Source organism: Magallana gigas, chromosome 6, assembly GCF_963853765.1.
Source record: "Magallana gigas chromosome 6, xbMagGiga1.1, whole genome shotgun sequence".
NCBI classification, from domain to species: Eukaryota; Metazoa; Mollusca; class Bivalvia; order Ostreida; family Ostreidae; genus Magallana; species Magallana gigas.
In genome coordinates, this window is record NC_088858.1 from 38,685,283 (window position 1) to 38,713,008 (window position 27,726).

Genomic DNA, 27,726 nt, shown 5'->3' on the forward strand with positions numbered 1-27,726 from the left:
GTACGACTGATGAGCAAATTGCCAAGTACCCTATTCTATACCTCGAGTATACCTCAAAGTATGGCTAGCCAGTTGCACCGGAGAGGTGTTGAATTTGACAGTGTAACGGCCTTGTACAAAGAAACTAGCTACGTGGACCAGGAACAAGATGCTAATATTGCATTATCCGAGCTTGATAAAGGTCATTTATCCGAATCATTACACCTCTATGCAGTAATAGTGATGGTTTACCAGACTCTCATTTGCTATAATAATTTGCATTATTTCTTTAGATACTTTCTTTAAGTAATAGTATTTGGAGCTAGTGTACTAGATTTTTATTTTATGTACCTAAACAGCTAAATTAAAGTCAGCAAAATACAACTCTATCATTTTTAAAAGGAATATGCTCTCCTTCTCCCAAGCTTGCCTTTAGGATTTATTAATATTTATTTAATATTTAAGTTGTATCTTTTATTCTTTGGTATATGTTATCTTGAATATGCACATCATTTTGATAGTAGATACAATTATATCATGCCTTTTCACAGGCAATTTTTTTTTCAACCAAAATAGTCTTTATTTGTTAACTTTTATTACGTTTTGTGTTGTAGGTTTGAGATCAATCAAGCTTGGAGTACAGTGTGAGGCTGTTGTGAAATTTCCCCGATTATTTGAAAGATACCCATTTCCAATCCTTATCAATTCAGCTTTCTTAAAACTTGCTGACGTGTTCAGAGTTGCTGATGCTTTTAAAGAAGGGTGAATAGTGAATTCATTTTTAAAGTCAGAAGTTACCGCAGTAGATAGTCATCATACATGAAATACAATTGTACTACCACATTTTTTATCTTCATTTCTCATATCTTCACTTATTTTAGGCTTTAGATCAAGAGAAATTTTCTACTTATACTTCTGAATAATATTGGGAAACCTTCCATCTATTTTAGAAACAATTTATTGAGATGGTGCATTTTGAGAGTCATTCAGCAATGTGATCGGCATCTGGACAAGGTGCTCAATGTTGATGAGTTTGTTAGAAGACTTTACACAGTCATACACAGTAATGACTCAGTTGCTCGAGCTCTCACCATCAGGTTTGTACTAAATTATTGATGTGCAATTTTGTAGGTTGTCAACTAGATGATTAAAATTTGATTCAGTATACTTGAAGCAGTTCTCCAGCTTCAAAGTTTGTTAATTGATGAATAAAAATTTCTGGTTTAGTTTTGAGGCTATTGTTGCAATCAGCAACATTTACAACATAATGTTTCTATAGACGACTGTGAGAGAAGTAAAAAAAATTATCTAGCAATGTAAAATTGGTCTCTGATTTAAGTTTGTACAGTTTAAAAATAAAATCTTATCCATTTTGTTACTGTATTAAGATATGGATGTTAAGAGGGCTTCATCGTGTATTGTAGAACTCTTGGCAGCATTGCCTCTATCATCTCAGAGAGGAAGAATGCCCACCACAGTGTGGTCAACGGGCTGGACTCCCATGATGCAGTGGAAGTGGATGCTGCCATATATGCAGCAGATAAATTCTCTGGCAAGTCCAAGTGAGTGAATACAGGAACCAATGAAAAGAAGAACTGAATGCAAATGCTTATGCCATTTACCAGAATGTGAGACCAGTTAATATGAATTGATTTTCCTTTTAGAGTTTTTGCAGCAAACATCTGCAGTAAGATAGCTGAGATGATAGAAGACATAGCCACTCCTGTGCACCTAAAACTGCAGCTGATACCTATAATGAAAAACATGTATCATGATAGTTCTACTGCAGCTAAGGTAATACACATGTAATGATAACTGTTAATGTGTTGAAAACAAGGAATGTGGCCACTTGTGGGGACAAGTTTTATTTTATACTAGAAACATAGTTTAATTCTGATGCACCATATACCGGTATGTACATTATGTATGCTTCTAGATATAAATAGAATATCATTTTTCAAAAATCTGTATTTATTTAACTTTATGTAAAATTGTGAAAATGAATTATGAATTTACTATTCATGTTTTAGGCTAGAGGAATTTGTCTTCACTTATTGTCCACTTTCCCAGCTGAGAAGTTTGTGACCTTGACCTTGGAGACCTTGACGCACTTAGCAATGAGGTCACTGGCTGATGTACACAGCCAGATAGAACTTCTGATTCACCATCTGAGGACAGATCCAAGAAACAGTGTGAAACTAACATCCCTTAAGAATCTCAATTTACTGGCTCGGAAGTCCCCCCAGCTGTGGAAATACAACTCAGTTGAGGTACTGATCTTTGTTTTTGTATAAATTTTGGGGGGGATAGGGGCTATTTACAGAGAGGGAGAGAGAGAGAGAGAGAGAGATGAACTTACATTAAAAAGCTTAAAACATGCAATGCACATTTATCCATGATCAGATGATTTTTAAATGAACTTGTTAATTTAGCTAAACACAGTTTTCTGGTTTGCTTCGCAGGAGTTGTTGTCCTTTGCTATCACCTGCCCCTCCTTTCTGCTGAAGTGGGCGTGTATTCAGGTGTTGACCTCGCTCTCCTCCTCGTTTGCCTTCCAGATGTTCCTCAGCAGAGACAGTAAGATGTCAACCAAATCTGTTCTATTTTCCTATTCTAAAACATTTTTTTAATGAAAAATGAATGATGATGATGAAGTAAATGAAAATAGTTTGTTACAAACGTGTATTTATAAATTTACATAAGCATTGAAATTCCATATGGTGTTTGCTTTGTAGTGACAGTATCAGACATTCAGAAAGTTCTAGAGGTGTGCAACATCTGCTATCAAACCCAGAATGCTACCCTGTCCAGTAAAGCAATCGAATTCTACACCAATGTAGCTGTGGCTTACAAGAAAAGCAGTGAGTTTATCAACTGACAAAACATTTATAATTGAACAGATATTAGACAGCTTCCTGTATTTATAAGACTTTTTTGGTGGTTTTTTATAGAGGTGTGTATGATTGAAGTGGAAAGAGACTTGATAGAAGGAGCTAGACTGGCCATTACAACACAAATATGTGTCTCTATATGGAGCAGTGAATCTAAAGACAAGCAAGCTCTGCTGGTAAATCAGTATATATTTCCTAATGACTTGATGTTGCTCTTTGTCCAGAATAATTATGCTTTTGCAAATAAACTCAATTTTTGTACCTTTTAAATGCTGGAGTTGAAACTGCTGAATATCTACCTTTTTCACATATACAGTCAAATTTTGTTATCTGGAACTAGATTGGACTGTTTTTAAATTTGAAATATTTGAGTATTCGAGATATCAAGGGTAAAATAGTTTTTAAAAATGAGTGGTTGGGATTTAAAATCACTTTGGCATATCCATTGTATTCAATATATGAGGGTTTGAGACATCAAAGTTCAGCTGTACATGTACCGTACATTTCATAAGCAGTTGTTAGAATGCTATGCAAATCGAATTCAGAAGTCCAATTGAATTTAACTTTTCATATTTTTTTAGCTTTGTCTGAAATGTCTGGTGAATCTTGTGAAGACATATCAAGAGACAGGAGAAACCTTTGTGATGGAATTAACACAACTCCTTGAATCTGCATCAGGTACTTCAATTATTTACATGTAATTACTGGCTTATATTTTATTGTCTGTGGCAATATTTCACAGATTTTTGGTAGTAAAAGACCATCTACCAGTATCTTTATTATCCATACATTTAGATGATAACTGTGTCAAGCTGTGTGAGTGTTTAGCTGCTCTGGGCTCTATCAACCATCAGCTGATTGAAGAAAATCTGGGCCAACTCCTACAAGTGTACCAAAGTGTGTCCTCAAAACCAGCATCCAAATGTCAGCTGGAGGTAAAACCATGAGGAAAAATATCTTTAATTCTGAATTTCAGATTACATTGTAAAAGCATTTTGAATCAGTTTGAATAAAAATGAAGATGCAGTTTTAAATTTGATATTCACTCCATCCTTTATTGTCAAACTTCAGAGATTGTTGACAAAATTTCTTATTTTTTCACCAAGTGCTGTTTGTATCTTGGAACTGTCTTCTTCCAAGTGGCTGCTGGTGAAGCCATTCCCGTAGATGTCCAGAACCTGATAACTCAGAGCATTACCAAGTCCATGGATGACTGGTTTGGTTATAAGCTGGGCAGGCAGGCCATGCGTTATGGACAGTTTCGCATAGCATCAGAGATATTTCATAATTTGTCCCAACATGTAAGAACTCTAAAATCTTCATATTTGAAAGTCAGTCAGGGTTTTAAATTGCTGGCATTTTGAGAATTGATTAATATTTTTATAGTAACTATGACAGTACTTTAGATTCCTTATTTTATGTGAGTTGAAAATCCCAGAATCCGGCATTTTGTGTCAGATTGTGAGAATATAGAAGTTTAATATTATAATTTCATATTCATAAATGACAGAAAAATGATAGCAAGATTTTAAAATCTTGTGATTTAAAGTGGATAATAACTTAATTCCTTGCGTTTGATAAATCATCTACAATATCTGTACATTCATATCAGATCATGAAATTTTTGAAGAAAAAAATTGACTTGAACTTCATGATTCTTTTGTTATTTGTGTTTGCCCAATTCATTTGTAGGTAGCCTCAGAACACAACTTCTTTTGGCTGACCGGTCTGCATGGAGTCTGTGCTGCAGAGGCCTGTGTGAACAAATCTGACACGAGTACGAAGGCCCTGACGTCTCAGATATCAGAGATGTTGGTCCTCTATCAACAGGGACTGGTTTCTATCAAGGTGCGGGAACTGTTGTATGATTCCAAATACCGATAACATTTCTCTAATTTTTGTAGCATACCCTAATTGTTAAAATACTGAATTCGTAAAAGATATTAGGAAATGATAAATACTGGTAAGGTATTGCATAAAATTTTCATAAAATTCAGAAATGGTAGACATCCATATAATAAGATAAGATTAAAGAGGAACTGCTTAAGGCATTGTACAACCAAAACATGTATTGATTGAGTATATTGCTTCAGAATACAGGAAAAATTTCATATGATAGAATTTGATGTACATGTATACATGCATTTGCATTTTGTGAAAATTTAAGCATGATTAGTAGTATCCAGTCCATTGTTATTAATTCACTCAAGTGATCTACTGTAAAAGTGGTTATTTACGTGTGCGGGAAAGCCATAGTTACACAGTGAGCCTAAAATAGCATAAAATATCCCTCCATGTATGGTAATAAAACAAAGACTTTAGAGTAGTTAATCATGCTTTGGCATATTTAACACCCACACGTATTGGTTTACCATAGAAATCCTCAATTAACCACCAGCATAAATAACCACTTTTACATACATGTATAGTTACACTCTCTCCCAATAGGCTGCCTCCACCAGTGTCGGCACGATGGTGTTTCAGTGTGAGTTTGTGCGGCTGAGGATCTGGCTCTTACAGACACACCAACAACTGGTTCACACCTGTAACACCTTTAGAACCTGTCCCCCTCCAGCCATCGCCACTGCCATGGCCGTCTCCAACAGACACGAAATCTCCAGGGTCAGCCAGATTCTGAATCAGGTCAGAACACTTAGAGTTCAGCAGAAAGGCTGATTGATTTCGAAGGATATTGATGAAAAAGTCTTTATTTGGATTCTTTGTGGAATTATATTTCTTGCAAATTTAATTATTTGAATAATGAAACTGTATGTTAGTACATTTCACTGTTATTTTCAATGTTCATATTCTTTGGATATTTTCTCATTTAAATTGGTCACACATACACATGTACTGGCAATTGTGAAACAATACATGCACATACATGTATATTTACCATTGCAGAATAGTTTATTGATATCAAATATGGTAAAATAAAAACTACTGTGTTGTTTTCCACTCTACTATACAAGTATTTGTGTATAACTTTTCTTTTCTTAGTCTTAGTACATATTCAGTCAATGTTTATACATATGGTATTGATAATGGAAACAAAATTCAATTCAATTTAATGGTTTATTGACGTCACCATATTGGCATACAGTCAAAATGAAATTAAATGACAGACCAAAAAAAATTATAGCATAAAGGCTACAGCATGCAGGACAGTTTTATACAACACTTCATAGTCCCTGGAAAATAAATGTAAATTAAGTTCCACCTGTACGTTGTCATTAACATTGCCTGTAGTAAACTTACACAGAGTGTATTTCTTAGACATTGGTTGTTATTACAGCTCGGGAAATGTCTGAAGGAGTACGAGGGCCTGAGTGAGAAGTTTGCTGACCTCTACCAGTCGGCCTTTGATGCAGACACCCACACCCTCCACACCATACTGCTGTATCCTTCACTCCTACTCACTGGTCATACTGTAGAAAGCTAGGTCTCTTCATTGTACATACATTATTGAAAATTGTATTTCACAATGAACATATAATTTTGTGGAATAAGTCGACCATGAAATTATTGAAAATTAGTATGGTATTCAACGAATATTGATGATACACAGTACATCATTTGCAACAGAAATCAGAGCATTGCAAAAATGTGTGTTACATGAATAGGAATTTTGGCATACTCTTGCAAGTGCCCCCTCTGTTGAGTAGGCCTCTGGGTAACTGATGCCATTTCATTATTTGTCACAAAGGTGTATGGTTGACTATTTAGATCACTGTACAATCACGTCATGGTTTTCCTTAATCTGTAATGCAGCTTGCAACAAAGTTGTGAAGTGATTAAATCATGTATTCTGACATTTATCAGAAGCAGCCATGCCAGGTATACAACAAATCCTTGACACATAACACATGTATTGTTTAAGAATGGAAATGATATACTGATATTTTCAATGTATGTGAAGCTCTTTATGATCACACAGATGAATAATGTTTACTCGCCAATGGATTTTTTTATGCATTGGCTTAATACTGTAATGCATGTAGTTTCTGTTTTATTCATTTACATGTATATACAGTACAAATCATTACACATGCACCAAAATTGCTACATGTGAAATGTAAAGGTTACCATTTACCTGTAATTTTAATTATTTACATGGGAGCTTGTCACTGCATTAATCAAAATTAATAGCTCCCTGTGAACCAATTACTGTGCTCAGTTAGTTTCCGGAGACACAAATTGGTGTTGACAGCTCAGTTAAAGCTCCAAGTAGAAGGGCATTTAATTCAGCCACTGATTGGTTTATGGTAAATACTCAATTTGAATGGATTTGCTTGACTGCTGTGGCTCAAGTAGCACAGCTGCAAACCCAATATACAGGTACATGTATTGTTTACATGAAAGGATACCACCAAGGACATTTATCCTCTGTAAACATGCCTATTTGGCAGTGATATCATTGTGGTAAAAAAACTACCTAAAACCAATTTACAATGTATATTATAATAGCTATTTAAAAGGAAAAAAAATTGCTTACAAATTTATCCATTAAATGAATTTATTTTCAATTGGATTTTTGATTGTTATTACCGGTAAAGCGACCATTCCCATCTAAACACCAAATCCTACTTCAGTTGGATAGGTTATATTAGAGAGAGCATTTGCACGTAAAATTGTATTATTAAAGCAATGCTTTCTCACAGTGTGTTGATAAGCTTGATTCCTGAATGATAGCTATGAAAGAGAGCAGTTACATGTAATTTTTAAACTTAAAAACAGTTCTTAAACATTAATTTTGATAAAAATGAACTTGTTTTCTTTTGAAAATGTTTAGTTTTAAAACAAGTACTAGTATTTTGATCTATTTGATTCCCAAATGTAATTGAAGAGAGCATTCACATGTAATTTGTTTATGGTATATCATTCTTTTCCTTTGAAATGTGTTTGGTTTATCAGAGAGATCATTTACATGTAAATTAAGGGAGCATAATGTGCAAGGTAATTTATATTTTAAACTTTATAGTTATAACTCAAATATTCCAGAAATACATGTATAGACTGTTCACTAATACTGTTAAAAGGCCTCTGTTTCAGAGTGTACTTGACATCAATAGCCCATGTAATGTACAGTGAGGCTCTTTGAAGGTGTCATTGAGAACACAATATTTTTGGCCAAAGAAGTCATTCACATGTGAATCTAATAGCACATCCATTTTAAAATTTGTGTTTATCTAACCACCATCAAACAAATGACCAATACTCATATTACATTTGAATTCTAAACATAAATTTAACAAAACACAACAAAAGAGATGAAGCATGTTTATTAAAATGAAGTTAGCATACACCCAAACTCCAAAATCCGTAAAACAAAAGAAAAGAAATAAACAAACGTGAATAAAATGCGAATAAAATGATGGTTTTATACACTATCAACGAAATAAAATGCGACTTAAATGAGTTTAATACATTATACATGTATATCAAGCGAATTATAATGCAAATAAAATTATGGTTCTATACACTATCAAAAATTGCTCTTTTATGACAAAATGTTTTAAGATTGCTAAATTTCAGGATATGTCATAATTTATCATTACATAATAGTTAAAGGTCAAATGTCTTTATTAATTTATTTGTTTATTTATGCTTTTTGTTTGAATTTTGTTTAATGGTCGTTTTTTTTTGTTTCTTTTGTCTTCTTTTTAGCGCTGTGTATTGATAAAAGCTACAATTCCTACAATTTTTAATGGAAAGTATCATGCAGTTATACACGCACAGTATATACATGTACTAAAATGCTACATAAACAAACAGGTCACACGGAACTTTATTTACCTACGTTTTTGCACCTACATTTTAATTGACCTCTTTAATATATATAAACGGAATATTTTTGGCCTTCTTTTTCTAACGGATAACCCTTTATGGAATTTGCAGATTAGGAACAAAAGGCAAAAACGACAGAGACGATAACTGACAATTTGATAAATCCATCCAATATAGATTTGGAGATCCATAGAATCCTTGTTGGAATATTTCATTCAACTTTTCAATTTTACAATCAATGCGCCAAAATCCTATAAGAAAACGTTCGAATCCTTGCGAATATTTCAAAATACCCTTTAGTTTCTCGCCATTTATTGACGCCAGATTTTGGAAATCAAATATTCTCCATAGAGACGAACACTGAACAATCAAATCATTCAAGCGACGACAAATTCGATTCACTACCTGCAGTAGCTCTTTAAGTTCTATATACTCTAGTATCATCAATAAAATGCAATCTGGTAAACATAGCAAATTCGTTTTCCTGTAAAACATAAAACAATATTATATAATAACATTAGTAGTTCAAAGATCAAAACTATGTCGTGTAGTTTATTTGATTTTCATTTTGCTTTTCTCATAGTTAACTTATTGCAACAAAAATATACCTTAATAAATTTGCGTCTTCCATGTTCAAAACATCTGTTATTCAGTTATCCTAGCTATTTATAGCACTGTGAACGTTGTAGAGTACAAATAGTGCAGCTGTATTCAGTAAATTCTGTTATGTGACATTTCAAAACAAGTTGAAACCCTCATTGTCATAAGACATTTAAAAACAATCAATTCAAAAGTAAAAATCAGTGACATTCACTTTAATGAAAATAAAAGATAAGGAAGGGGTCCGATTTGAGACTTTACTAGTAACGTCCATTAAAACGTAATGGATGAGATAAAGTGTTTGATGAACAATTTTCTTAAAAACTTCGATTCGATAAAATGCCGAAAAATTGTGACGTGAAAATATAAAGAGCACCAGTTCGTTTGTTGCGAAATTTGCGCTTGTGTATGTTGATTTCCTTTTATGAATGTCTTGTGTAAAACCGTTGCTCATTTCTTCGGCAATGAACACAGTTTGTCGTAAATTTAGTATCATTCATTTTGCTCATTGTGTGTTGTTTATGCCGTAGGTCATACTTTATTTACATTTCCCAATGTCTTTGTCTGCAACAACAGTACGAATCATATATGTAACTTATTGTTTTGGGGATGTAATTTGCCATTTCCGCCGCTCTATATTTCGTATTCTGTTATAAATGTATTTCAGAATTAATGATTACCACAAAATAAAGTAGTTGCGCGAGACCTGCCAATATAATATTTGATAGCGCCCTCTAAATTCAAATAAGTATTTATTCCATCGGTATTTTTCTGCAATAATGTAATAAAAGTTTTGAAATTATATGTAGATCTATTTTTGTTCTCGTGATACTTAACATTGTTTACATGTGCTGATCCAGAGGGGTTCGGTGGGGTCCGGGCCCCCTACCCCCTGAAAAAATAGATTCATTAGATTTCTATTGTAAAATTATCAAAAATATGCCTCTCCCAACCCCCCTGGGCAAACATATTCATCCCTCACCCCCTCCCCCCCTGCCCCCGATTTTTTTTTTCTGGATCCGCCCATGGTCTTTATGATCTTGAAAACAAAAGAATAACCAATCTTTTTATAAACCATGATATAATATAGCAAAAGATTGTGTAAATAGTAAATGGTAAATTGGTAGTTAGATATTCTTACAATGTACATGTAATTGATTTTGAATTCACAACGTCAAAGGTCATATACTAAAAAGGTTAATACCAATATGACAAAATGTTCTTCAGATAAAAAGTTTTCCTTGAAACTTGTTTCCAATATATATCAATGCAGAGGGGCAAATCAGCCTGGGCCCATAAACCTGCGACTACTTGACCATCCATCCTTTAAGTAATGCACACATTAATTACGAAAATCGTTCAGCAAAAAGATAGCTTCTTGAAATAGCTTCTCAAATCAGCTGTAAGGTCTTAGTAATGAAAGATAGCATAATAATGCAAAAACACATTTTTTAAACAAGTTGAGAAACATTTAAGAAAACACTTAAATTACTGGACAGTAAAACGTGAAGAGGGACTAAACACTGGAAAACTTGATACTTATTTTTTGTATAAAGAAAATTTTACAATGGAAACATATGTGTTTATTAAATATCATGAAATAAGGAAAACACTTTGTAGATTCAGAATAAGTGCACACGACTTACGAGTTGAAAGAGGTAGATATGAACTTGTAAAAATAATTCTGGTCAAAGAATTCCTTTAGAAAGAAAAGGACATGTTTATTATGTAACCAAAATTGTGTAGAAGATGAATGTCACTTTCTTACTGACTGTCCATTAAAGAAGAAAGAAATTCATTTTTCCATTATGTCTCAATACTTTACAAAATTTTTATACTATTAACAAGGAAAGACAAATTTATCTGGTTAATGTCCAACGAAGACAAAACAATACTTACAAGTTAAGTGAATTTCTTTTAATGTTTTCAAAAAAAAGACAGAATACTTTGAGATTTAAGTGAACGAGTGGAATACTTAAACAGATCATGATACCATCTTTGTATTTAATAGCTACTTTTCTGAATACATAGATATGTATATTGTTAATATGTTATGACATACTGATGTACGTTTGCCCGGCTGTTACATGTTCACGTATGTGTATGGACTATTTTGTAGGTTGGATCTCTCTTTTAGAAATTTCTCTCTATTAATTGTAATCTTGTATGCCCTCTGGGCCCAAAATTGGAAATAAAACTATTATTATATTATTAATATTATTCTGTCATAAAAGGGTAATTGATTTTTTAAACAAAAGTAAAATATCGGTGCTACATTGTATATACGGGGGGGGGGGGGGGGGGGGGGGGGTCGGTCCTGTCCTCAGGCATTCACACATAATATCTCCAAATAGGTCAGTTCTTATCTGGTATGCTATGGTGCTGAATTCAGCAAATTCCTCTTTCGTGATTCTCTGACAATCCCATATTGTCAATTGGGAAACAATTAGACTCTAGTTTAAAGTTCTTGCTTAGTTCAATGCAATATCCGCTGACATTTGATAAAAGTAATTGGATGCTCGAAATGTTTGTTATTTGGGTGACGCAGCTTTACAACCTTTCGAAAGCCCGCCATTTCACTCTACAAAATGAAAAACAAATAGTTATGACTGTTCTGTTTTATATACACTATAATTTTTTTTTAAAATACTGTATTCTTTTAATCATATGAATTTATATATATTACAAACAATGAATTATCTCATATCCTTTGCAGTAATTGAATTAATGACAAAATTACACTATTATACCTATAGTGTATGTAACCTTATAGTTCGTTGTCCCTTAGACTTGCTCAAGTATCTATTTGGTTTTATTTCATTTATTATTTTGTGCAAATTGGACTGTGTTTAAGATGTCATTAAACACTTTGGCATCATCGAAAGGTATTTAAGAGAGCACTGATAATAAAGCTGTACCTCTGCCTGTATTTAATAATTGAATTCACTTTTAGACTTACAATACTATTTATGATGTAAAATTTAAGCATTCTCAAATTTTTTATCATCTTTAAAAAAAAGCATAAAAAGAACTTTTTTATGCATAATTAGAAAGTATTAGTATTTTGCAACTTAGCAGGAATAATGAATATAACGAATAACCTGCAAGCATGCAGTAAAGACCAGGACTGGGTTTTACAAAACTATCATAAGATCTTTTATAAATGTCATCTTAAGATTGTTATACGATATAACTAATGACAACCATTTTAGTTTCACAAATCTTCCGCAGATATTAGAAATCTTACGACAATTCATGCTTGCATATACTAATATTTTACTGCAATTAAAAGAGCCTCTTTTCTTTTTATTTATATTTTTAAATTTGAAGAGTGTACATAATAATTACAAGTGCATATTTTGATGAGATTTATGCTCTGAAAAAGTATATTATTGCATCGAATAACTATCTTTTACTGAGGATGTTATTGTTAAATAAAGCCGTCTAGAATATAATTGTTGAATATAAATGATTTGCTCGAATACATTCAGCTGTTTTAAACTTACAAGCATATGCGGTCTGAAAAAATGTGTAACGATGCGCAGGATTTAACAGTCGAGATTAAAAGAAAAAAAGGATATTATCAAAACCGAATTCCCCTGCCGCGACTGCTCTGAGGAAGGAGACATACAGAGAGATAGCATCAAAAGTTAATGTAAATGCACATGGTATGTAAGTTCGGCAGATGAAAAGTAAAAGTGGACATGCCTGAGTAGTATAAAAGCAGAGAAAAATGGATTTGGATAGGAAATAACAGAGAATAACAGGAGAGAAAATTTCACTACCAGGGCCAAGCCTAAGACCACAATTGACGAGAAAAAAAAACATCATCAGGAAAACGTCAATTTCAAGAATTGAGGAGTGCATTGCTGGTCCATCGAGCGCAGTCACAGAAGCATTACCATCATCTCCAAGCAACTTATCAAAATGTTTGCATTATATTTGAAATAAATTATTTATATAGTCCAAATAGTTTTATATTTCTAAAAAATATCCGCTTTCTTCTTAATGAGGTTGATTCTAATTATTTTTACACTAGATATTGATGAACTTTTTATACTATACTTGTTATTATTTATCATCCCGATTTCCTTGAGGTGATCTCGAGCGTTATCAATAATAAATCCACGGCCGTCTTCAATATGCGAGCAAGTTGTATACTACTTGTCTTCTTCTGCTGCATGCATAGTTTACAATACCAGGACTTCTGTCTTAAAATTTTACTCATTTAATGTCTTAAAATCACAATTCTTAAACACATGCATGCTAAGAACAATGCTAATTTTGATTAAAACACAATACTACTCTTAAAGTTATCACTTCTCACAAAAGACTGCATGAAAAAAACTGCGGAAAGTCACGGCCGCACACTCAAATTATATACTGGACCTTCTCTGTTGAACCGTATCGAATATATGAACGGATAAATACGTGTTTCATTGATGTTTATTTTTCTGGTTTAGAATTATTATTCTGTTATCAAATACACTAATATTATACTACAAGTTTTCATAACATGTCTTCCTCCGTTTTTCCTCGTGTGGCTCCTTGAATAATTTATTAAACTATTACATTAAAATGTATATGTGAATACTTCTGTTGCAGTAGCTTTATACATAAGCTGCCCACATGTTAGGTTTTGCCTAAAAACATGATCTTAAGATGCATGATCTCGTTGATTTTGCAACAACATTTCTGCAAAAGTTAATTTGCATCCAGGTGCAGATTTACTCAACTGTGGAGAATTTGCATACGAGCAAATCAGTTCATAAGACAAAAATTGCACATGTAAGTAAATTTATTTATGTGTAAAGTATACTGAGGTATGCAAATCGTGTCATATAAATGGGGTCTTAGTTTAGGATATTTCATAGTCAGTTTTGGTTTCCAACTTTAAATTTGACTTAAGATGGCCCTCATATTTTCGTTAGATTTGTCTTTGGAACTTTCTTTAGACCCTTACTCTTTTTGCAGAAGTACAATGAATTCGATTGAAAAGAATATGACAGTTTGTCGGAGGTTATTGCTTGTGACAAAGATTTGAAAAGATGATGTTACACGGTTATCTCAGAACACTTTTAAAATTCCGTGGAATCCACAAGCGGATTTAGATTTTTCTCACATCACTGCGAGGGTCAATCTAAAAATACGAAGACAATGTGGCTTTCTCTCATATATTTTTCATAATAGTCGTAGCTAACAAATTAATTTATGCACCACCGCTTATTTTATTGGTATACGAAGTTTGATTCCATTTGATGAAATGGTATTTTTGTTTTTTAAAAACAACATGTTTCGTCACCACGGCGCACGATAACGTTGAAAACATGTCGTCGAGATGACGCACGCACAGTTAATAGAAATAATATCCAATCTTTATATCATCCTGAGTTTTTTGTGCTTTTCACCATACAATTGAAATCGGCACTATATCACTTGACATCTAATTTGTTAACATTTCTTCGAGAATCATAAGTTAGTTCCTCGAAGTTTTCATTTTTTACCGCATGTCTCTTCGACTGCTGAACGTCAGATGATGTTGTTTATTCTTTTGACCAAATATTTACAGATATTCTACTCTCTTTCGTACTTTTGGTGTTCAAAATACAAATACATGTACCACCACCCCCTAAAAATGTAATACAGTTAAACGCAAATAATTTTTTACTTCTTTTTTTTTTCACCATTGAGCATTTTCACAGTTTGTATCGGCTTTTTCCCAAGTTAGATCCATACTGTTTATACTTTTCGTTGCGCCGTGCCGTCCAGCGACGTCAATGTTTTTAGTCAATCTGTCTTTAGTTATTGATATCTGTTCAAAAAACTATATATCCCGTCGTTATTTGGTACGTAGAATATCATGACAATTCTTAATTCGCGGTTTTAATATTATTTGGTTTTAAGTCTAATAAAGAAATATATTAATTTTTTGGATTTCAAATTGTTTGAAACTATTGCTAAATTGTGTCTACTAAATTTAATAATAATATGACGATAAGTAACATAGCTATGGCAAAAGTCTTCGTTTTTTTTATTGACCCTCGTATAAGCAGTTGTAGATTTAGTGAAGCTTGACCTTCAGGTGGACAGTAATATACTTTTGATGTATATTTAACGTACAGTCGCGGCAATTACAACTAACATTAATTACCAAGTTAAGCTATAAATCAACTTTGGATCTTGTTAAGCAATTCATATTCTTGAAAAAAAAAGTCTTGCTTATATATATATTTTTATGAAAGTGCATTACAAGTTTGAACTCTGTTAAATCCAATGTAAAGTTTTGTTAAATGTACTTGTCGGATTACGAGCAAAGTAAAAAGAAATGCCAATAAGATGAGGGCAATCTTAAATGTAAATTATTGTTGAAATTAACAAAAATTAACTCAGCAAGATAAAATTTTGTTATTAATAGTAATTTTACGCCTTAAAATGAAAAAGCCACAAAAATGAGGAATAACATTTGATGAAAGCTTATTCTTTTTGCGTCTCTAATAGTGTGTTGTCAGTTTATTTGATAGGGAGATCTTTAGTATGGCTATATAGTATATATTAAACATTTTACAAACAATTGTAATTATAAAAAAAAAAAGGTTTTGAATATTGAATAACTTGCACTGAGTATCTTAAATTGTTTAGAGTTACGGATATACACATGTTAAATAAAAATCATCTTTAATGAAAAACATGAAGAACATCTTTGTGGAGATTCTTCTAATCACAGTATTTTACCTTCGTACAGATCGTTTACTTTCATCATCATTTTCGGGCCCGTCATTGATTCAGGGCCCATTATTTTTTAACCTGAACGTGTCATTGCGTGTTGCCTGCTGCCCGATACTGTACATGTTTTGTATATATTTATAACATCTGTTTTGTTTTTTATTTTTTATCTTTATGGTGGAAAAAAATAAGTCAAAAATTATTTGCGTTTAACTGTATTACATTTTTAAGAGGTGGTGGTATTTGTATTTTGAACATCAAAAGTGGGGAGGGGGATTCACATAGTCATCTTTGCAAACTGCAAGATATCTCAAATGATAGAGAGAATCGATGTAAATCAGACGTGGGTTACCGATGATGACATACAGCTTGTCTGTTTACAATACTTATATAATTTAGTTATTAGGGTCTTCCGTTTCCAACGGAAGACCCTATTGGTATTCTACGGTTTCTTTTTTTTCTTTTTCTGACTTTTTTTAGCGTTATTTCTCAAAAACTATTCGACCGATTTGCATGAACTTTTCAGGACTGATAGAGCATTATCGGTGCTACATATTATTAAATTTTCAAATGATGATGTCACTTCCGGTTTCAGATATTGACGATGTTATAAATTTTTAAGTGTCATTATGTTCATGCATCTCCTCCAAACCTAATCAAAATAGAAGCTTGAAATTTTTAGGGATTGTAGATTAATGTCTTTTGATGTACCCCCATGCTTCCAATTATGAAAATTGCATAAGGCCTGCCTCGAAGCTCGCCTGAACCTGAAAATTAGCACCAAATTTGTTCACGAAATTGTCATACTCTGTGTTTTCATCATTATTTTCATTTAATACATATTTTATTTCACAACCAGAGTTATTCTTCAATCACAAGTCTTACAGAATGAATTCAATATTTGTTTTATATGACATAAAATGGTTTGGCACAGTTTATGCTTTTTTAAACTGTGCCAAACCATTTTATATCGTTTAAAACTATCTTGTTCTTTAAGCCAATCAGAAAGAGTGTTACAACCAGAATTAAATTATATATATTTTTGTATGTTAACTGTTAAAATCTGCAATATTGAAAAGACAACACAGAGTGCTCAAAGATTAAACTATGAGTTGTTAAATGCTGTTAAAGTACAACGTAACGGGCGAAAATCAAATTAATGGTCATGGCTATTAGAGTGACTATTCCATTCATTTGAACTTATAACAGGAATTTTAAGGTATCAATAACAATTGCAGAGAAGGCAGAAGTGTAAAAATATGTTGATAAAAAGCAATTAAAACATTTTTGAAAGATAACAGCATCATGATTTGTGCAAACAAATTTTCATTACTCGCATTACTCAATTTGTATGCACAAACCATTGCAGTTATGAGACTATATCAAAGAATAATGATTTAATACTTAAATATACTCTCATTTGAATAAATATACCGGTATTGTTTCAAATCTTGTGCAATAGAAACAGCTTTTCGAAATATTTTTGTGGCCATGAAAATGGCCGTTTATGGTTCTTGGTGCTTGCTATGTGTAACATGGTCTTTACCGTGGCCTTCTGTTCTGATTGGATAATTCCAGTAAAAAGTCATATGATCTTGGACACTGGATCACATTTGTCTGTAACATACTCCAGCTATAATTACAATCAATATATAAAGAAATCTAGAATAAAAATTAGTCCAGTTTATAAACTTACTGTTTGTCTCTTGCATGTATATGTATATGAATCCAACATTCAACATTACAAAGAATTCCAAGATTGGAGTTGGTGTACATATAAAATAGGCCATCTTCTCCAATATAAATAGAAATACTCAAGAGGAATGTCCATATAGGCATGTACATATAGCATCATTGAAAGTGGGGGGGGGGGGGGGGGGGGCAGATTCATCGAAAATATCTTTTGGGGAGAGGGGGGGAAATCAGACACACACCTATTACTTCAATTTCACTGTTAATTTCTTTTCAATTTGATTTTTAACATCTCCCAAAAAAAGAAGGGGGGGGGGGGGTGGCAAATCCATGATAATTCAATTTTCTATTACATGTACTGGTATTTGTACATGTAAATTTATGAAATATGTTAGCTGCAAGAAATATTTTTTGTTTTTGAGACTAAAATTAATTTCTCTTAAAATCTGAAATTTTTTGATGGTATCCATGCATTTTACAAAGTTATTGCAAATCTGCCTACGATGGATATAATGGAATAAAGAAACAAGTTGAGTTAAAAAAAAAAAATTCCGGTGCATCGATGGCTGGAACTCTTTACTAACATGTATATAAGTGGGAGAGCTCCGTGGATCCACTACGCCAAGCATGTAGTTGTGTGACTGATGGTTATACTAACACTAGAATACTAATTAAAATTGTCTGTATAAAAGTCAGATTTATGGTACGAATAAAAGAAATCCGGATAATTTAGAGTTATTGAACATTACTGAGGATCGGAGATCGTTAAGGTCTAGTTGTCATAAAATCTTACAACACAACACCCTTCTTATACAACTACATCATCATTGCTAAGTACCATTCAGATGTGAATGTAGTTCTTAAACCTACTACAATGTAATCTACAATGTAATAAACAAAAAAAAAAAAAAAAAAGGAATGTTTACCCTGGTATTATGAAAAGTTGTTTGCATGACATAAAATTTACATGTAAATGATACAACAGATAAATACTTGGCTTTACATGAACTTAATGTCAAGCAATTTAATTAACTTCAAATCATATGAAGAAGCTTTAGATGAAATATTTGAAAAAAGATTTAATTGATATTGGTTCGTTAGCAGACATATCAAATTTAATAACAAAACAGTATCGCTGTAAATTTCATTGATTTTACATGTAAATGCTCTCTTTTATACAATGAAACTAATTTTAATTTGATCATGTAAAGAAATATAAGATAAAATAAAAATCATGAATAAAGATTTATCAGCAAAAGAAATGGAGACTAAACACATTTTTCTGAATTCTCTCTCACTATTTCTATTCCTTTCTTCATTAACTTTTCTTTCCTTCCAATATCTTTTTTCTGTTTTGCTCCATTAAAACTCACAACTCTCCCTCTTCCTTCTCTCTCTTTTTTATTCCATCACTCTCTCTCTCTCTCTCTCTCTCTCTCTCTCTCTCTCTCTCTCTCTCTCTCTCTCTTCCATCACCATCCTATATATATATATATATATCTTCAATAACTTATTCTTTCAATAACCACTCTCTCTCTCTCTCTCTCTCTCTCTCTCTCTCTCTCTCTCTCTCTCTCTCTCTCTCGTGCTTTAAGGTATAGTTGTCATAAAATCTTACATTACAGCACCCTTCTTATACACCTACATCATCATCATTGCTAAGTACCATGCAAATGTGAATGTAGTTCTTAAAACTACTAAAGTGTGATCTACAATGTACATGTAATAACTAAAAGGAAAGGAAATTTCTACTTTTAAAAGTTGTTTGACATAAAATTTACATGTAAATGATACAACGGATAAATACTTGGCTTTACATGAACTTAATGTCAAGCAATTTTTCAGAACTCTCTCTCTCACTATTTCTATTTCTCTCTTCATTAACTTTTCTTTCTTTCCAATATCTTTTCTTCTGTTTTGCTCCATTAAAACTCTTAACTCTCCCTCTTCTCTCTCTCCCCAATAACTGTTTTATTCCCTCACTTTTTCCCACTCTCTCTATCTCTCTTCTATCACCCTCCAATCACTCTCTCTCTCTCTCTCTCTCTCTCTCTCTCTAATTACTGTTTCATTCTTTTAATAACTTCTCCCACTCTCTCTCTTGAATCACCCTCCAAAAAACTCTTTCTGTCTCTCTCTCTCTCTCTCTCTCTCTCTTATCACCCTCCAATATCTCTGCCTCTCTCTCTCTCTCTTTTATCACCCTCCAATATCTCTCTCTCTCTCTCTCTCTCTCTCTCTCTCTCTCTCTCTCTCTCTCTTGTGCTTCAAAGTCTAGTTGTCATAAAATCTTACAACACAGCATCCTTCTTATACACCTACATCATCATCATTGCTAAGTACCATGCAAATGTGAATGTAGTTCTTAAAACTACTAAAGTGTGATCTGCAATGTAATAACCAAAAGAAAAGGTACACTGTAATTTCTATTTAAAGTTGTTTGCATAACATAAAATTTACATGTAAATGATAGAACAGATAAATACTTGGCTTCTTTGGAGACTAAACAAATTTTTCTGAACTCTCTCTCACTATTTCTATTTCTCTCTTCATTAACTTTTCTTTCTTTCCAATATCTTTTCTTCTGTTTTACTCCATTAAAACTCTTAACTCTTCCTCTTCTCTCTCTCCAATAACTTGTTTATTCCATCACTTTCTCTCTCTCTCTCTCTCTCTCTCTCTCTCTCTCTCTCTCTCTCTCTCTCTCTCTCTCTCTCTTTCGTGCTTTAAGGTCTAGTTGTCATAAAATCTTACAACACAGCACCCTTCTTATACACCTACATCATCATTGCTAAGTACCATGCAAATGTGAATGTAGTTCTTAAAACTATTACAATGTGATCTTCAAAGTGATAACCAAAAGAAAAGGTACTGCAGAACATAAAATTTACATGTAAATGATAGAACAGATAAATACTTGGCTTTACATGAACTTAATGTCAAGCAATTTTTCAGAACTCTCTCTCACTATTTCTATTTCTCTCTTCATTAACTTTTCTTTCTTTCCAATATCTTTTTTCCTCTTTTACTCCATTAAAACTCTTAACTCTCCCTCTTCTCTCTCTCTCTAATAACTTTTATTCCCTCACTTTTTCCCACTCTCTCTATCTCTCTTCTATCACCCTCCAATATCTCTCTCTCTCTCTCTCTCTCTCTCTCTCTCTCTCTCTCTCTAATTACTGTTTCATTCTTTTAATAACTTCTCCCACTCTCTCTTGAATCACCCTCCAATAACTCTCTCTCTCTCTCTCTCTCTCTCTCTCTCTCTCTCTTGTGCTTTAAAGTCTAGTTGTCATAAAATCTTACAACACAGCATCCTTCTTATACACCTACATCATCATCATTGCGAAGTACCATGCAAATGTGAATGTAGTTCTTAAAACTACTAAAGTGTGATCTGCAATGTAATAACCAAAAGAAAAGGTACACTGTAATTTCTATTTAAAGTTGTTTGCATAACATAAAATTTACATGTAAATGATAGAACAGATAAATACTAGGCTTCTTTACATGAACTTAATGTCAAGCAATTTAATTAACTTCAAATCATATGAAGAAGCTTTAGATAAAATATGTGAAAAAAGATTTCATTGATATTGGTTCGTTGGAAGACATATCAAATTTATAATTAATAGCAAAACAGTATTGCTGTAAATTTCATTGATTTTACATGTAAATGCTCTCTTTTATACAATGAAACTAAATTTAATTTGATCATGTAAAGAAATTTAAGATAGAATATAAATTACAGTGTATGAATAAAGATTTACATGTATCAGTAAAAAAAAATTGTTTGTTTTGGAGACTAAACAAATTTTTCTGAACTCTCTCTCTCACTATTTGTATTTCTCTCTTCATTAACTTTTCTTTCTTTCCAATATCTTTTTTTCTGTTTTGCTCCATTAAAACTCTTAACTCTCCCTCTTCTCTCTCTCCCCAATAACTGTTTTATTCCCTCACTTTTTCCCACTCTCTCTATCTCTCTTATATCACCCTCCAATATCTCTTTCTCTCTCTCTCTCTCTCTCTCTCTCTCTCTCTCTCTCTCTCTCTCTCTCTCTAATAACTGATTCATTCTTTTAATAACTTCTCCCACTCTCACTCTTGAATCACCCTCCAATAACTCTTTCTGTTTCTCTCTCTCTCTCTCTCTCTCTCTCTCTCTCTCTCTCTCTCTGTCTCTCTCTCTTATCACCCTCCAATATCTCTCTCTCTCTCTCTCTCTCTCTCTCTCTCTCTCTCTCTCTCTCTCTCTCTCTCTCTCTCTCTCTCTCTCGTGCTTTAAGGTCTAGTTGTCATAAAATCTTACAACACAGCACCCTTCTTATACACCTACATCATCATCATTGCGAAGTACCATGCAAATGCGAATGTAGTTCTAAAACTACTAAAGTGTGATCTGCAATGTAATAACCAAAAGAAAAGGTACACTGTAATTTCTATTTAAAGTTGTTTGCATGACATAAAATTTACATGTAAATGATAGAACAGATAAATACTTGGCTTCTTTACATAAACTTAATGTTAAGGAATTTGATTAACTTCAAATGATATGAAGAAGCTTTAGATAAAATATGTGAAAAAAGATTTAATTGATATTGGTTTGTTGGAAGACATATCAAATTTATTTAATAACAAAACAGTATCCCTGTAAATTTCATTGATTTTACATGTAAATGCTCTCTTTTATACAACGAAACTAATTTTAATTTGATCATGTAAAGAAATTTAAGATAAAATAAAAATTATAAATAAAGATTTACATGTATCAGCAAAAAAAAAATGTTTGTTTTGGAGACTAAACAAATTTTTCTGAACTCTCTCTCTCTTTATTTCTATTCCCCTCTTCATTAACTTTTCTTTCTTTCCAATATCTTTTCTTCTGTTTTGCTCCATTAAAACTCTTAACTCTCCCTCTTCTCTCTCTCCAAAAACTTTTTTATTCTATATCACTTTTTCCCACTCTCTCTCACTCTTCCATCACCCTCCAATATCTCTCTCTCCAATAACTTTTATTCTTTTAATAACTTCTCCACTCTCTCTCTCGCATCACCCTCCAAACTCTCTCTGTCTGTCTCTCTCTCTCTCTCTCTTGCTTTAAAGTCTAGTTGTCATAAAATCTTACAACACAGCACCCTTCTTATACACCTACATCATCATCATTGCTAAGTACCATGCAAATGTGAATGTAGTTCTTAAAACTACTAAAGTGTGATCTACAATGTACATGTAATAACTAAAAGAAAAGGAAATTTCTACTTTTAAAAGTTGTTTGACATAAAATTTACATGTAAATGATACAACGGATAAATACTTGGCTTTACATGAACTTAATGTCAAGCAATTTAATTAACTTCAAATCATACGAAGAAGCTTTAGATAAAATATTTGAAAAAAAGATTGAATAAATATTGGTTCCTTGGAAGACATAAAAAAAAGTAATAACAAAACAGAATTGCTGTAAATTTCATTGTTTTTACATGTAAATGCTCTCTTTTATACAACGAAACTAATTTTAATTTGATCATGTAAAGAAATTTAAGATAAAATAAAAATTATAAATAAAGATTTACATGTATCAGCAAAAAAAAAATGTTTGTTTTGGAGACTAAACAAATTTTTCTGAACTCTCTCTCTCTTTATTTCTATTCCCCTCTTCATTAACTTTTCTTTCTTTCCAATATCTTTTCTTCTGTTTTGCTCCATTAAAACTCTTAACTCTCCCTCTTCTCTCTCTCCAAAAACTTTTTTATTCTATATCACTTTTTCCCACTCTCTCTCACTCTTCCATCACCCTCCAATATCTCTCTCTCCAATAACTTTTATTCTTTTAATAACTTCTCCACTCTCTCTCTCGCATCACCCTCCAAACTCTCTCTGTCTGTCTCTCTCTCTCTCTCTTGCTTTAAAGTCTAGTTGTCATAAAATCTTACAACACAGCACCCTTCTTATACACCTACATCATCATCATTGCTAAGTACCATGCAAATGTGAATGTAGTTCTTAAAACTACTAAAGTGAGATCTACAATGTACATGTAATAACTAAAAGAAAAGGAAATTTCTACTTTTAAAAGTTGTTTGACATAAAATGTACATGTAAATGATACAACGGATAAATACCGGTACTTGGCTTTACATGAACTTAATGTCAAGCAATTTAATTAACTTCAAATCATACGAAGAAGCTTTAGATAAAATATTTGAAAAAAAGATTGAATTAATATTGGTTCCTTGGAAGACATAAAAAAAAATTAATAACAAAACAGAATTGCTGTAAATTTCATTGTTTTTACATGTAAATGCTCTCTTTTATACAACGAAACTAATTTTAATTTGATCATGTAAAGAAATTTAAGATAAAATAAAAATTATGAATTTATCAGCAAAAAGAATAGTTTTGGAGACTGAACAAATTTTTCATGAACTCTCTCTCACTACATGTGTATTTCTATTTTTCTCTTCATTAACTTCTTTTTCTTTCCAATATCATTTTTTCTCTTTTTCTCCATTAAAACTAACAACTCTCTCTCCAATAACTTTTTTATTCTTTCACTAACTTTCTCCCACTCTCTCTCTCTCTTTTTCATCACCCCCAGTAACTCTCTCTCTCACTCTTTCTCTCTCTCTCAGGTGTTTTAAGGTCAGACTCTAATTATTTTCTTTTTTTCCCCTATCGCCGCAATGTTAAGATTTCCACTGCATTATTCCAACATTATATTTTCATGTAATATATTTTTTTATTTGTATATAGTTTCAATTGAAAATATATACTATTTCAAAAAATAATGATTTAATACATAAGTATACTCTCATTTGAATAAATATTTTGTTTCAAATCTTGTGCAATAGAAGCAGCTTTTTGAAATATTTTTGTGGCCATGAAAATGGCCGTTTATGGTTCTTGCTATGTGTAACATGGTCTTTACTGTGGCCTTCTGTTCTGATTGGATAATTCCAGTAAAAAGTCATATGATCTTGGACACTGGATCACATTTGTCTGTAACATACTCCAGCTATAATTACAATCAATATATAAAGAAATCTAGAATAAAAATTAGTCCAGTTTATAAACTTACTGTTTGTCTCTTGCATGTATATGTATATGAATCCAACATTCAACATTACAAAGAATTCCAAGATTGGAGTTGGTGTACATATAAAATAGGCCATCTTCTCCAATATAAATAGAAATACTCAAGAGGAATGTCCATATAGGCATGTACATATACATGTAGCATCGTGTTTGAAATAATTTTTATTGATTTTACATGTAAATGCTCTCTTTTGTACAATGAAACCGAGGATTTTTGATCATGACATTGTGCAGAATTTTTTGTCACAATAAATAAAAAATAAAAAACCAATGAAAATTGGTTGTTCTGGAGGCTACTCAACACTCTCTCTCTCTCTCTCTCTCTCTCTCTCTCCATGACCTTTTCTTCTATTTTTTCTCTTTCCTCATAAACACTCAATCCTTAAACACTTTCTTTAATTTCTGTCCTTATCTCTTCTTTTTTTAAAGCTATTTAAGAGGTTCAGTTGTCACGGCCCTTTTTAGACTGCATTGGACTTATTTAAAAGAAGATCTCAATAGGAAATCCCAAACTTTAAAGGGCAGAACATATGGGTTTTTTTTAACTAATTTAAAATAATAGTTTATACTGTAGCTAAACAAACCATATCTTAAATTTTTATGTAGATCTGATGGTTAATTTCTTGATTATCCAGCCTCCTAAAAGTCCAGCTGACAAACAATCACACAAAAACTGAAAACAGCAACTTTTTTCATACTGAAAACAGCAACTTTTTTCATACTGAAAACAGCAACTTCTTTTTATACATCAACAGTTGTTTCACCCATAAACCAATCAAACTGGACTCCTAAAATCTCACAGATGATTGACACATTATACCTTTAAACTGAATTGCTAACAACAAAATATATTACCTGAGATATTTTTAGCCACTCCCTCATTTTACAATTAACTCAAGAGCTGTCAACACCACATTCTCCTGATAAATTGATTGTAGCAGCATTTGGTTAAATGGTAAATGACCAATTTAAATTTACATGTAAATAAAATTGATTGATTGCAAAGGTCGCTTCCTTTTGTAAGTGTAAAAAATTGTTGCATGTGTAAAGATTTGTACTGTATATCTGTTAACTGTATTTGGAGAAATGTGAATTGTACCCAACTTGGATAAGAGAATTTCTGTTATATATTTTATTTTTTGAGTTTTTCCTGAGGTAGTACCGTAGATACATGTACCGTGTATTTTCGTTGTGTTCTATACAGGTACCTGCAGTTTGGGGCTCTGTCCACCACAGACAAGGACCCACTGACTGTCACCATACAGTCCATACAGAGAGATCTAAACAGCATTATACAGAGTCAGAGCAGTGAGGGACTGACCCACCAGGTAAACTACCATCATTTACACCATCCATCATTTACACCATCCATACTCGGACCCCGTGGTCAGTAATCCCACAAATTCTCAAAATCTGTTTCCACAACATTTACATGTGCAAAATGTAATTTTGGACTTTAAATTTCTTAATCGACCATATGTACATGTATTCAGATTTTAAGTGAATAAATTATTTTGGATTAAAATGGGTTTATTTTTGCTCCTTTTACAGCAAGTTGATTTCCTGTGTCAATCTGTAAGGAGGCTGGTACACACTCCTTTCACCTACCCTAGGTTCTTTTTCCAAACGCTTCAGGCTACCAACATTAAGGTATTCAGAGTATCAAGAAATCCAGTAAACTTTACAATAATGGGACATAGAAAATGGAGAAATTATATGTTTTCTTGATGTTCACTTAATTTTTACCAAGATACAGAAATGTTTTTTTTGTGGTTTTCAGTTAGCCATTTCCCCTCAGCAACTCTCTGGCCTTGACCCAGTTCAGGTTCATAACGAGACTCAGTTAACTGTTAAGGTGGAGGGCATCGTCCAACATGGCCGATACAGGGATCTGTTCCGCAAAGTGGCCAAAGTCCAAATAACTGCCACCTCGGAGCTTGTCAACAGGACATCCAACTCTACTGATCAAAAGGTTTGGTTCATTTTCAATTATTGTAATACAGACTGTATTAATAATCACCAGTACTAAGAAATTAAAAGTTTAATTGCATTTCTATATACATGTAAGTATCATTAATTATTTCAGACTTGTTGCTTGATTTGAAAATGTTTTATTTTTTTTACAATTAAGTCATTACAATTTCTAAATGGTTGAATTATTGAGACATACTAAAATGAGACTACCACAGTTTTACATGTATTTTCATTTTACTTGGCATATTTCAGAATTCTTTGACAACTACCAACAATTTGAGTCAGAGCGTGGAGCCTCACAATGACTATTTTTCTGTCAACTTCCTGTTGACCTTTCCAGTCACAGGGTCACATTCTGTCCAGATCAGAGCAGACGTTGTTGATGAAAACGAGACTCTGTGGAAGACAGGCCCTTCCTCCTCTCTGTCAATCAAATCTTACGACGATTCCATCACCAAGAAACCTGTCAATAAGCCAGTCAGGACATCCTTTGGTCAAATGCCACCTAGTGTTGCCTCCTCATCCAGTTCTAGTAATCAATAAATTGTTCAAATTGTCAATCTCTCTTTATTATTTATAAACTTAAGTACTTACCGTAGTAACTTCTTATCAGAAACTACCCAACTTGGCCAGCAAGTCTTGACTAGATTTGGTTTGTAACGTGAAACCTCAACCCAAAGAGCATGAGATTTTCAGTAGGAATAAGATGCGGTTATCAACTTCTAGATATCTAGCAGACTTGGAAACTATTATTGTGACAGCCTTGGGATAGTGGCTTTGGTACTGAGGATTTATTGTCTAGTGAAAACATTTGTTTCTTAAACCTTAGGCAACACAGACAAACTATGTGAGTGGATATGATAACAAGGGGCCATGTACCAAAATTGTGGAAATCATTACCTTGATTGGGTCAATAACTGGTGAAAGGGTGGAGCATTAATAACCATGTAGTGAATACCCGGTATACATGCACATATACAAATAT

At 32.6% G+C, this 27,726-nt stretch overlaps 1 protein-coding gene across 1 annotated transcript; it reads left to right on the forward strand.

Moving 5' to 3' along the window:
- The first annotated feature begins 58 nt into the window (after positions 1-58).
- On the forward strand, positions 59-27,301 carry LOC105335654 (integrator complex subunit 7). Its single transcript, XM_011439645.4, has 20 exons — positions 59-181; positions 594-741; positions 930-1,076; positions 1,404-1,541; positions 1,644-1,773; positions 2,010-2,249; positions 2,442-2,556; positions 2,715-2,840; positions 2,931-3,046; positions 3,452-3,548; positions 3,666-3,805; positions 3,977-4,171; positions 4,563-4,718; positions 5,319-5,513; positions 6,166-6,269; positions 6,642-6,707; positions 25,972-26,095; positions 26,319-26,417; positions 26,548-26,739; positions 26,994-27,301. The coding sequence occupies exons 1-20, from the start codon at positions 61-63 to the stop codon at positions 27,282-27,284; spliced, it is 2,940 nt and encodes a 979-aa protein (XP_011437947.3). The 5' UTR covers positions 59-60; the 3' UTR covers positions 27,285-27,301.
- The last annotated feature ends 425 nt before the right edge of the window (positions 27,302-27,726 follow it).

Bases quoted from the DNA above. Each gene is read 5' to 3' on its own strand.
- LOC105335654 (XM_011439645.4), top strand. From the start codon at position 61: ATGGCTAGCCAGTTGCACCGGAGAGGTGTTGAATTTGACAGTGTAACG. The intron at 4,719-5,318 runs GTGCGGGAACTG...CTCTCCCAATAG, and splicing joins AGGGACTGGTTTCTATCAAG to GCTGCCTCCACCAGTGTCGG. The intron at 5,514-6,165 runs GTCAGAACACTT...TTGTTATTACAG, and splicing joins TCAGCCAGATTCTGAATCAG to CTCGGGAAATGTCTGAAGGA.